Source organism: Podarcis tiliguerta, assembly GCF_965153285.1.
Source record: "Podarcis tiliguerta genome assembly, chromosome: 12".
Lineage (NCBI taxonomy): Eukaryota > Metazoa > Chordata > Lepidosauria > Squamata > Lacertidae > Podarcis > Podarcis tiliguerta.
The window spans coordinates 34524375-34537491 of NC_139545.1; the positions used below are offsets into that span (position 1 = coordinate 34524375).

Sequence of the window (13117 nt, forward strand, 5' to 3'; positions counted from 1 at the left end):
GTCATTTTTGACCCTTTAGTTTGCCCGCACTTGGCATCCAGCAATCGGTTATAAATAAGCAATGCTGTGCTATTTCTTCTGTCTGCTACAGATATTCATTTGCAAACACTGTCAATGACCCATAAATTCCAGAACACCATTCAGGTTTTTTGCACTTGGAGTTAATGCAGCCAAATGATACTGTAACCCTGAAGCAGGGCATCACATTTTTCTCTGCCAGTTGGTTTCTCATGCTCAAAAATATGTCTCATTTGACAGATTCTCCCCTCTCAACTCTTAAAGCGTCTGGTCTAGCATGGACGGTCTAGAAAACTATGATATGGTGACAACCCAGGGACCAGCTGTTTCCTCCATGTTCTCCACACCCAAAGATTTGCATTTAGTTTAGCCTTCTCTTTGACATGGTAGCTTTCTGTTCTAGGAATCTCTCTCTCTCTCTCTATCTCCCACCCCAATCAGGACTATTCCATCATGTATAATATATTTCTCTTTCCTCTCGGATTTAATGTTCCTTCTCATGAGGTGGCCAAAGTATTGGAGCCTCAGCTTCATGATCTGTCCTTCCAGTGACCACTCAGGGCTGATTTCCTTAAGAATGGATGCGTTTGATCTTCTTGCAGTCCATGGGACTCTCAAGAGTCTCCTCCAGCACCATAATTCAAAAGCATCAATTCTTCCGCGATCTTTTTAAAAAAATGATTTTTATTAATTTACAACAAAAACACATAATAGTTTCACATCCAATTTTTCACAAAATATTTCTTTTCTGGACTTCCTTCAGCTTCTCCGTAAATCATCCATAGTCAATATTTAAGTTACGCATTCCTTAAGTTTGTATTGTCATTATTCAATCCTTTCCCCTTCTAATCCCTTTTAACAATACTTCTTTATGGTCCAGCTCTCACTTCCATACATCACTACTGGGAAAACCATGGCTTTAACTATATGGACCTTTGTTGGCAAGGTGATGTCTCTTAATGTTCCCATGTGAGGTTAATTGTCTGCTTGTTTGGTTATAAGTCACTTTAGGTTGCCCTGTGCAAGATAAAGAGACTGTCAAAATTAATAAACAAAAAATAATAATGTAGACTGGAATGGCAGCTTAAACAAAAAGGTTGCAATCTACTGTTTGTGAGACGAACTAGGCCAATTTTCTGGGGCTACCATATACCATAACTGGTCCCAGTTAGGTTACGTGACAACATTTATTACCTAACACCTTTCCACTGAATGTGACTGAGATCCTACCCCATCTTTGGATTTCTAATACTATTCTATACAATATCAGGAAGTAATCGACACTGAACAGGGGATGAGTTTCTTCTGAGTAAACACACATATTATTGCCCTATGGATACATGGGTCCTCCTTTCCTACATTTTCTGTTTCTGCCTGTTTGCTCACATGATGCCTATAAGGCCCTTGATGTAAACTTCTGTTACCCATCGACTGGCCATGGGCTCTCCCTCAAGTGGCCTCAACTGAAGGCTGTTAATTATAAAAGTATAATGTTCATTTAATGAAACAGTTAAACTATTTTTTAACAGAGCTATCCTGAGATGTTAGGGGAAAAAACCCTGTTAAACCTACTGATTGCTGTTTTTAAGCTTACTCTTATGACCTATTGTTTTAATAACATTAATTATTCACAAGCCTCTCTGTATAATTAAAATGCATAAATTAGAATGTGGATGCAATAGCATTAATTAAGTATAGACACATTTTGTAGAAGTCAAGGCTAGGGTGTGTGTGTCTACATTCCTAATAAGCAACATTTGTGGAAAAGCCGGGGGGGGGGAGGATTTTGTCACCCTGGCAATCATCCCAAATCTAATTTGTCTCTTTCTCCTCTTTTACTGATGATAAACTGTCAATTAAATATTTACAGCTTATTCCACTCCACTGAAGACAAAATTCTAATTGTTTGGGAGTAAACAAGAATAAAATGTCCTTTTGTGACAAAACAACTGGAACTTTCTGCTCACAAGTACTTGATCCTTCCAATTCTATCCTCTTCAGCTGAAACAAACACCCAGTTTGCTTTCTACTATACAGATGGTTTAAAATAGCAACCAATTAGCTCTCATGTGCATTTTAAGATAATCACATCTACCTCCATTGCCTGATTGCCTAATTATACTTGTCTGCCATGGGGGGCGGGGGCGGGGAACCATAATTTCAAACTTGCTTATTGATCTGAGGCAGGTACAGTGATTATTACATCATGTACAGTTCCGAGAGGTCAGGAATGGTTCTCCCTACTAAGTTGTTAAACTCGAGAACAGTAAAAAACTGCACATTATTCCAGTAAGTCCAAATCATAAAACAATTCTCTTCGACAAAAGGCACATTAGGCTCTAATATTTATGTATCGTACTTTCAGTTGTAGTGATGAGGCGGAAAACCTGTGCCTAAGTGTTGTTGAGCTCCAACTCCCATCAAACTTGACCAGCAATGGCAGGGATGATGTGAGTTGCTGGAGGACCACAGGTTCCCCACCCCTGTTGTAGAATACTTTGCACACACAATAGGGATGCTCATAGGATGCTTTTTGGTCCTTCACTAACTGTGAGACCTCTTGGCCCAGAGAGCCATACTCCTAATCACTTGTCGTACATACAGATTTCAACAAAAACATTTTAAAACAATCAGCTCCGCTCTATAATAAATATTGCAAATCTCCAAGCATACTTTCCTCAGATGACAGGTACACTGCAATATGCCAGCCACTGCATTCAATGGGAGCTCTATCTGTGGATCCCACTGAGAGACTGGTACAAAGTTGACTGGTGGGGAGGAGAGGACGTATTTTTTTATAGATAACTAAAGCTACACAACAGGCTCAATGCACTATTGACAACAATTGTCCTCCTTTGTACTGTATCTCATTGACGCCAAATATCTGACTATATGGTTCCTACAGCTTAGTTGAAGAAACCATGTGATTTCATGAGAAAGGGGCATTTTTCATGATATAAGGACTGGGGGGGGGGGAATACAATAGTTATATTCATATGAATTTATTCAGATGTTTGCCTTCCAGGGCGGGAGCTGCTAACTTATACTTTGCCATATGTTGAACAATGTCATTTATATAGAAATTAAAGAGGAACGGCGCTAACAAACAACCCTGTTTTACCCCTTTCCCCAGTGGCAGTGGGTCAGTATAGTTGCCTGACATCCCGGTTCTGATTTTAACTGTGGTGTCTGAATGTAACTCTCTAAGTATATTAAGAAGTCGTCTATCAATATCCGTCTCATATAGTTTTTGCCATAATTTGTCCCTACAGATTGAGTCAAAAGCAGATGTAAGATCTACAAAAGCCACAAAAAGTTTGCTCTTGTGTACCTTTGTATACTTATCTATCATTGTCTGTAGTACCAAGCAATGGCCTGTTGTACTATGGCCCTTTCTAAACCCTGCCTGCTCCGGATTAAGCAAGTTAGAGTGGTCAGCCCAGTCAACCAGTTTATTTAGCAGGTAGCGAGTGTAAAGTTTATACACAATGTCCAGGAGGCTTATGGGGCGATAGTTTGAGGGGTCTTGGGGGTCTCCCTTCTTATAGATGGGGGCTACCAGGCTCAGTTTCCAGTTTTCTGGGATTTTGCATGTATCATTTATTACCGTAAAAAATTGGGCCAAGAAAGCAGCCCACCACTGGGCATTTAATGTAAACACCTCAGGAGGAATCATATCTTCACCAGGAGCTTTGCCGTTTTTGAGTGTTTTAATTAGCTGTAAACATTCTAATTCGGTAACAGGATCCCAGCCCATTAATAGATCATTTTTAAGAGAAGGGAACTGGCTCGGTTTAGCAATGTTTGGAGCTGTATATAGCCGGGAGAAATGTTGGTACCATAAATTGGGTGAAATACTGTTGATTATAGTTTTCCCTTTGGGTGAAACTCCCTGAGCAATAATTTCCCAGAATTTTTTGTCGTCCCGCAATTTGATCGCTTTGTCAAGTGCCTCCCATTGTTCCTTTCTGTATAGGAATTTCTTGAGTTTTAGAGTGTTTTTATAATGAGAGCGCCACCTGTGCAGGTTTTCTATTGAGGACAGGGTCCCTTCCTGTTTTACTTTATTTTGTAATTTCCTAAGCAAAGATCTTAGATTCCTACAGTCTTTGTCGAACCAGGTCCTCAAGTTGTTTAATTGTTTGGGAGGATTGGAGCTCGTAAGTAGTGGGAAGAGCGACTCTGAGACCTGCTGAAATATTGAAAAGGGATCAGAATTAGATAAAATACACTGGTCTCTCAAGGCCAGTAAGTCTGATGAATGCAGGTGTTGTTTGATTTTAAAATCCAGGTCGCTGTTCCATTTACGTCTACGAAGGGCCAGAGTTAGAGGTGGGTCTGCACAGTGATTGCGGCATTGCGGGTCCTCCAAACCACGGGGAATTAGTGAAATTGATATAGGAAGATGATCACTCTCAATTCTATTGAAAGTGCTGAAGCCCTGTGACCTCTCCAAGAGTTTTGGGGAGACCAGGATATAATCAATAACGCTCGCACCTCTAGGCCCAAGAAAAGAAAAGAAACCCCCTGACCTGTCCATATGAGTACCATGCAAATTATACAAATTATGTTTGAAGGCAGTCTCCATTAATGTAATGCCTGCCTTATTCAAGACCTTGTCGTCAGAGGACCAGGGAATAAACCAATCTGCCTCTGGCAGGAACTGAGATTTAGAGCAGTACGTATTAATGTTATTTCCTATCCTAGCGTTGAAATCACCTGCCAGCAGGATATCCATGCCAGGGAGTTCTAATTCAGCCTTCTCCAAACATAGCTCTAAATCTTCCCAGATTTGTAACGAATGGGGAGGGGAGCCTATAGGAGGGATATATAAATTAAAGCAGAGAAAATCTCCTCCTTCCCTGCTAGAAACAAGTAAGATTTGTAAATTGTTACTTTTCACCCACTGCTGTTGCCGGGCCTTGCACTTTAGCTTAGTGGATATAAAAGTGACTAAACCACCACTAGGTCGGCCTCGGGTATTTGATTTTAACGCGGGGGTAACAAAGGCTTCGTATCCCTGTAGAGAAGGGGCATGGAGATCTAAACACCACGTCTCCTGTAGACATATGATCTGAAATTTTGTAAGGAAATCCAGAAGGTCGACATCGCCCTGCTTAGATAGCCATCCCGCCACATTCCAAGATAGAATGTGGAAATAGGGTGATGGTGGAAATAGTGGCAGTCAATCTCTTTTCCGGTGGTTTGAGGCTCCTAAGTTGGGCTCCTCCTCTTTCTGCCCTGCTTGGTGGTTCCAGGTTTGAGGTCGCTGGACCCTAGGTAAGTGTGATGGCTTTAACCGAGGGGCCAGTTGGTTGATATGTCCCAGAGGATCTTCGATGGCATCGTTGCCGATATGATGTTCAGCAGGTTTTTGGAGAGCAAGGGTTTTGCCGACCCGTATAGTCTGTACAGGTAGCAGGTCAACAGCTGTATCTTGCGTCGGTACTGTTAGTGGGTCAAAAATTGACAAAAGCTGTGGATCTTGGTTGCGTATTGGGCTTGGAATAAAGGAAGCCTCCAGTTCCGGCATCGAGGCATATGAGGTCGAGAGCATTTCAGACTGGTCTTGCTTGGGTAGTCCAATGTCAGGCTCGTTGCACGTAGAGGCCAAGGTACCAAGCGGGGGGTGTAGGAAATCAATTAAGTCATTTGCGGGCAGGCTTGCCACTCCCTGTGGGGTAATAGATTTGCCCTTATTTGGGGTCCCCGGCTCCATTCCCCTGTCTATTTGTTCTTTGTGGCGCACAGGCCCAGCATCGTCACAGACAGCACCTGTCCTGGTGCGTAGTGGTGTACGGGTCAGGTTAGTGAATACCCTTGTGAAATAAATGTGCCATTTCCTTGTATGGTTTCTTAGTTTTAGAATCTTTGCAACGAGATGGGCAGATCTAAAGTTAATAACCATACGTCTCATGTAAGGTCCAGAAGGCAGCCATGTGATGTCCGCGATATCTGCGCGGCGAAGTGCCTGCCCCAGCAGTTGGGTCAGGGAATTTATGACCGAATGTTTATCCGCCCATTTATTATAATTCAAGAGGTGGTTTCCCACCAGTACTGCAAGTTTGCTGGTCTGGAGTTGCAAACTTAAGTTTTGTACTTGGTTGGGCAGGCATCTCACTTGTTTTTGTGCAAGGTTGGCCTGCACACTTGGGCAGGGGTGTGCAGAGTTTACAGTGTTGTTAAGCTGAGGAAGTGAGGGGAGGCAGCGGAACAAGCCAAAAACATTTTCAAGCTTCTTTTCGATCCCATCCAGCCTTTTATATAAGTTGGTGATGGTGTGTGTTATCAGCTCAGTCTGGCAAATTAGCAGTTCCAGTACCTCACGGTCCTTATTTAACTGGGCTGGTGGCTGGGATAGTTCAGGTGAAGTTTTTTGCAGGGACTCAAGAGTCTGTTCCCTCTGTTCCTTCATACACAGGCTCGAGGCTGGTTGTGGGCCATCCACAATGCCGGCAGGCTCCTCATGAGTAGTACTGGGAGCAAGAGCCTCATAGCTGTTTGCTGTAGGGAAATTTCTGCAGATCTCATTTAGGTCATTGTCAGGCAAGAAGTCCCTGATATTTGTCTGTTTTTTGGCAGCACTCGTAGCTTCATTAGAAAGCTGCCTGCAGCGTTTCTTCCCTCTCATATCAGCAAGAAAATAGGGAGGGAATTTCTCAGAACTGCAGGTCAGGGCAGGTTGTGCTGTTAATGAGCCCTGCTCCCTTTAACAGTCTTTAACTTCCGCGTTTTCTTGAAAATTTATGAGAAAAGTAAAGATAATCTGATCCATAAAACCATAGACTTCTAAAATAAACGCCTTAAGGCATCTTAGAGCCTTTAGGACCCGTCAAGGCAGATAGTCAAAACAAAGCTTTACCGGGCGTGGGACAAGGCTGCCGTTCACGTCGCCATCTTGATCCTCTCCTTGCTGGGATAGCATGGCATGAATTTTAGCTTACTTTTATAATCTTATTGTTATCTTTTAATAATGTTTTATGGTATTTTGTGTAAAGGCATGGACCTCACAAATTCAATAATAAACAAACAAACATATGAATTTAGTCCGGGATGCACGTCATTGCGATAAAAGGTTGATCTAGCATTTTCCTAAACATATCAGTTGCGCATGTAGCAGAAGCACTTGTACTGAGCACTAGTTGTTGCTTTGGCTCCTTCTGGTGAAAATGCAATTAATGGCTTCTGACATTTCAATTTCTGATATAAGAAGAATCAATGGAATGTGCGGTGTTACTGAGTTTCCTAGAATGTTGCTGCAACACGTAGTCAATTAGAAATCATTTGTTAAATCCAAGGTTTGCAAGGGATGCTTAATAGACTGCACAGCCATTAAAGTATGCTGACCTAGAAAACGGCATGTGCAGTTTTGCTTTAGAAATTGATTGCCAGGATCTCTGCCCTGTTCAAGTTGGCCAAGGGAAAAAAGCAGGCCACTTTGCCCAGCAAAACCTGGAGAGGGAGAGGTTGCATAAATCAAATGCTTCCAGATGCCGAAAGGGTGTTTTTTTGGACCCACCGTTCTGAAAGGAGTACAGAATAAATTTCAAGTACTTTTCACTTTCCCTTAGTTATTTCCAGTTAGCTGAAGCTATCACAAGGGCTTGCTAACAGGTATGATGGGCAACTAGCCCTCTGAAAGCAGATAGGTACAGTGGTACCTCGGGTTACATACGCTTCAGGTTACAGACTCCGCTAACCCAGAAATATTACCTCGGGTTAAGAACTTTGCTTCAGGATGAGAACAGAAATCGTGCAGCGGCGGCACAGCGGCAGCAGGAGGCCCCATTAGCTAAAGTGGTGCTTCAGGTTAAAAACAGTGTCAGGTTAAGAACAGACCTCTAGAATGAATTAAGTTCTTAACCCGAGGTACCACTGTATCACCAAAAAGAGGACAAATACAGACACAGGTTTACACTAATTTATATATCTAGATGTAAATTTAGAAATAGGTACAATAATTTGAATAGAAATCAGTAAGACTCACCATACTGGGCAAGAGTATCAGGTGGCCTGTGTGTGCCTGCTCAGCCTTTTCTCCCTTCTTGTTGCCTCCCCTCGGCTTAGTGCCCTGTGCGTGCGCACCACTCGCACAGCCCTAAATCTGCCCCAATCAAACTGTCACCACCTGGCTAAAATTACCACTTGAAATTATTATATTATTGGCCCACATTAGCTCTGTACAGACAACTCCCACACACTCATTCCGTGTGTGTGTGTGTGTGTATGGCATGCTCCACAATGGGGGCAGTTTGGAATGAGTGTGAGGGGGGTCACATGAGCAGGAACTCTTGCTGGTCTGAGCTGTTCAGATGTAGGAGCCCCACATCTGTAGGCACACTAATGCTGAATGGATGGTTCTGTGGGCTGGAGGGCATGTCAGTGTCCTGAGGGATCATAGTAGGTGCAAATCAAGTTGTCTCATCATGTGTTTGTTGAATGCATGGGGGAAAGACTCATATAAGCAGCCTTATTGTTAAGATGACTTTTTCCTCATTCAGTTGGGTGAGAAGCCTCTCCCATGTCTTCAGATAGTGCCTCTTGTCCTCTTTCGACATTCAGAACATTCTGTCAGAATCCCCATAATTGCCTATCGCTATCCATTGCCATTTACGTAAGTGTGATGCCAGATAAAAAGTGCCAAGCTTTTAGCAGATTTAGATATTCTGTTCTTCAGGGGAGGAAAAGAAGCCTAATGGAAATTTGGGATCGGATTTCTTAAGAGTGCTTTGAGAAGCTGCAGCCCTGCACTCTGTTTTGTGAGCTTAAGTCCTATTGATTTCATACCTATTGCAAGACAACAGAAATAAATCGGAAGTTCCATTTCATTTAGTGGTTCTCAAACTCAAACAGATAAAATGCATTAATACTTCTATTCCTAGAAATGTATAATCAAGCAGTGCAACACAGGATTCTTAGATCAATACTTTGATTGTGGAATTGCAAGGCACACAATTGAACCTGAGTGTACCACTGTCCAGTCAAGGGGTGTAATTTCCATCTGGCTATTTATGGCATGCATATACAACCCTTTACTGGTTGGACACAAGTATTTGTGGCATAGCTCAAAAGAGGGCCATCTTCAGGAATAAGGCAGGTAGGTACATCAAGGCTTTGGGAAGAAAACTAAACTCTGTTACTAACACAAGTTGATCTACAACAGATGCATACCCTCCAACATCCCTCAGATGAAAACAGGAGGAACATTTCTCAATCCTCAACCACCATTTCTTTCTCCTCACCCCACAACCCCAGCAGAGCATTTCCTATGAGAAGGAAGGCAAGTGCCATCACCACCACACCAATGGGACACAGCACACACGCCCTCCAGAATCCTGAGAAAAATCCCTTAATCCTGATTTTATTTTATTCTTTGGTAGATTTACAAAAAGAAAAACACACACCAATAAATAAATATTAGAAAAGGGGCAAGATCAGACATGGATGCACAAAGAACTTTAAAAAATAACAATCAAGATACCTTATGCTCCACTCCGCTCCCTCTTTCTTCCCTCCCTGGGTGGCCCTGCGCTCTGCCTGCCCCTCAGACTATGGCGGCTGCAGTCTCTCCTCCCCTTCATCCGCTCTCCAGCAGCTGCGATGAGCTGCCCAAGGGAGGAGAGGCAACTGTTTGCTCCCTTGCAGCTGACATCTGTGCTGCGGCTGCTCGAGACAAGCCCTGGCTCATCCTTCTCTCTGCGCTCAGCGGTGGTGGCACTGGTGGGGGAAATAGGGACATTCCAGGATCAAATCAGAAGCTGGGATGGCTATCATAATTCTGGGAATGTCCCTGGAAAATTGGGACCCTTGGAGGGTATGCAGATGTTGTTGGACTCTAACTCCCATTGTCCCCAGTTGATATATCCAAATGGATGGCAAAGCAAAGAAACATCTCCTCCTAAAAATACCAAACCTATATCAATCCATGAGGTCACAGTTCCCATCGTCCTTGACTACTGGCATCCCTGACTATTGGCAAGCTGGCTGAGGGCCACAGGTTCATCATCTCTGATCTAGACCCCCTTTGGTGTCTTTTTCTTAAACAGGCTCTAACATACTTTTTATTCCACCAAGCCTTCTCTTAATTTTTGATTTGGGTGTGGGTGTTTTAGTCTGACTCTTCGTTTTAGTCTGATTGTGTTTTGTTGATTTGTAATATTAATGATTACACTGTATTGTTTTAGTATGTAAGCTGCTTCGCGAAGCCCTGGAACTGAAACCCAAGGTAAAAATAACATAAATGAACAAACAAAAGTGTGTGGCATGAAGAATTCTGGCCAGAGGTCTCTACTTCTGCTTACCTGCTAAGCAATCCCTGATTTTCCAACAAAAAATGAAGATACCTGATTTTCTGGAGGGGAAAAGCAAAGCTCTGCCTCTCCTGGATGCAGTTAACTTTCCCTAGCAGACCTATTGATCATAAAATTAATAGCAGCTTTTCATTTATTGTCAGGTCCTTCAATTTGTTCACCATTTAATCCTGCATCCCCTCTCTTCCTCTTTCATGGATCATTCCTTTTTACCTCTTCTCTGATGAGCGCAGGTATTATCACATAAAATCTGAAGCCTGTCCTCCTCCATTCATCTTCCCACATCTATCCTGTTGCAGTACTTCAGGATTACAATGCAGGCCTCTCCTCACTTAACAGACTGAACTGTGCTCTAGCTCCTTATTTCTTGCTGCTGTGCAGCAATTATCACCAACACAGCATCATTTAGGGACCTCTGCATATTTCACCCAACTTTGTGTCTAGCATGTAGGAGAGGCAGGCGTATGTGCAGTGCCATTCTGACTCAACACAGATAGGGCCATTTTCTAAGTCATGATGAAAATCATGGTTGAGCCATAATTGAGCAGATATCAAATATCTATTAAGCACTTTGCAGTACCATGTAGAAGTTGTCACACCTCTGGACAATGAAGCACAATTCTCTTGATTACTATTATCTAGATGAGTTTCTTATAAAATGTAGGTTAATAATATCTAGTAGCTTTTTGAGAAGACTCAAAAACTGATGATGTTAAACACCGTTATTCTCCATCTTCCTCTTCTTTTTTTATTTATATGTTATTCATAATAACTCATTTCTATCAAGTTTTATATTTCCATGCCTTGCACCCCAACTTTCAACAAAGCAATTCCTACCTTTCAATAAATTCAATGTTCTGCAAACCACTGTCTTTCTTACATTCATTTAATTCTGTAACAATACAGAAGCAAACCCAGGTGCTTGCCATATCACAGACTTGTTTTATTGGAAAGGACCTTGAAGGTCATCTCTCATTCTCTGCTCAAAGCAGGATCTACATTGCAGAAAGAAACTGCAGCATCCCTGACAGATGGTCAACCAGCCACTGCTCAAATATTTCCAGTGAAAGAGAAGCCTACCACGTCACCTCCCTCAGGTGAGAAGTGAGTGTCATACTGCCATTTTTAAAAACAATCTGAAGCAAAGAAACACAAAATTGATTAACTTCTGCATTTAGAGCAAACCAGGTAGTTCAGGTCAGTGCTATAACATGATGCAATAATTTCAGTATGTTCTGATTTCCCAGCAACCACCTATGCTGTGAAGAGACTTTTAAATGATGTGCTATTCAGGCTTAATACTTCAGCTATAAATGTGCTCACAATTCCATATCATCACCCCCACCCATTATCAATGAATCTTTAGTAAAGCATGCCTTGTCATTTCTTTAATTATTTGATGACAATTTTCCAATATCAATCTAATAACTCTGCCATCTGATTAATTAACATAGTTGAAAAAGACTAAAATCTAAGTGGCATATACCGAAAGAGACCAGTGTCATATAGATACCCTCCACTGAAATCCAAAACAAAATAAATTAATAAAAATAAATCATTGACAATTAATCAGTCATCCCTAAGTTATTATTATGTGCCTCCAGTATGGATTACTTCAATAACTCATATATTACAAATAGTACTGTTTCTATTCATTAAGCTGCAGATAAATCAATTAGTTCTTCAGAGTCACTGTCTTGTCCAAAAAAATTATTAGCTAGGCTTCTTGCTGTAAGACCACTTCCTTTAACCATTTCTTCAGTTGATAACTCAAACATGCCCAATATCAATGTATAAAGAAAGACAAATATTTTCCATTACCAGGAGTACTTAACACCTACTTATTTACCAGAGGCGCCATCTTCTCTAGTTGATTGAGCAGGCCCGATGTGACGTCCTGATGTCATTTATGTGACATTGCCCTCTGAACATTGAGGGGGCGGGCCCTCTCCAAAAATACATTAGGGGGAACTGCCTCAGCCCTAGGATCCAGTTCCTATGCTATTTACTCAAGTTTTTGCTGGCTACTAATGACTGAATTTCAGTAATATATATTGCTAGCTACAGTGGGTGTGCTATTATAGTAGTTTCTAATGTTTTCTTAGTACCCTAGTGAAATGTACAAATGAGACGGAAGAACCCGCAACCCATTCCTTCACTCCCCTCAGAATAATCCCCATGGAGAAACTGTATCTGAACAGGGCCACTATTCATAATTTATAGTACTCACTTAGCTAGCAGTACTGGACAAACTTTAGATTATTATATAGATCAGGGGCAGCCAACATATTATCTTCCAATTGATGTGGACTACAACAATTAGCTGAGTTAGCTGGGGTGGACAAGAGGACACCAGATTGGCTACCCCTAATTTAGATGAAGATAAAATAAATAAAGCTAGAAGCTGTTCTACGTATATTTTGAGAAATTCCAATTTAAATATTAGCTCATTTTTTTCCAGTTTCTCTACCTCAGTTGTCTCGGCCTTAAAAAGGTAAAGGTAAAGGATCCCTGACAGTTAAGTCCAGTCATAGACGACTCTGGGGTTGCGGCGCTCATCTCGCTTTAGAGGCCGAAGGAGCCGGCATTTGTCCGCAGACAGTTTTTCCGGGTCATGTGGCCAGCATGACTAAGCCGCTTCTGGTGCAACGGAACACTGAAACCAGAGCAGCGCTCGGAAATGCCGTTTACCTTCCCACTGGAGCGATACCTATTTATCTACTTGCACTTTCTGGTGTGCTTTCGACCTACTAGGTTGGCAGGAGCTGGGACCGAGCAATGGTCTTGGC

The 13117-nt window shown here is 42.1% G+C and overlaps 1 protein-coding gene across 4 annotated transcripts in view; it reads right to left on the reverse strand.

The window, feature by feature from the left end:
* ZNF804B (zinc finger protein 804B) overlaps nt 1–13117 on the reverse strand; it is a 334148-nt gene that overhangs the window by 33539 nt on the left and 287492 nt on the right. Inside the window, exon 1 of one of the 4 annotated variants that reach the window (XM_083405710.1) lies at nt 12178–12204. The exons of the other annotated variants lie outside the window; for them this stretch is intronic. Coding sequence (XP_083261836.1) covers nt 12178–12189 — 12 coding nt within the window. The 5' untranslated portion in view covers nt 12190–12204. Of the gene's footprint in view, nt 1–12177; nt 12205–13117 lie in introns of those variants that run through there. 4 annotated transcript variants of the gene reach the window in all.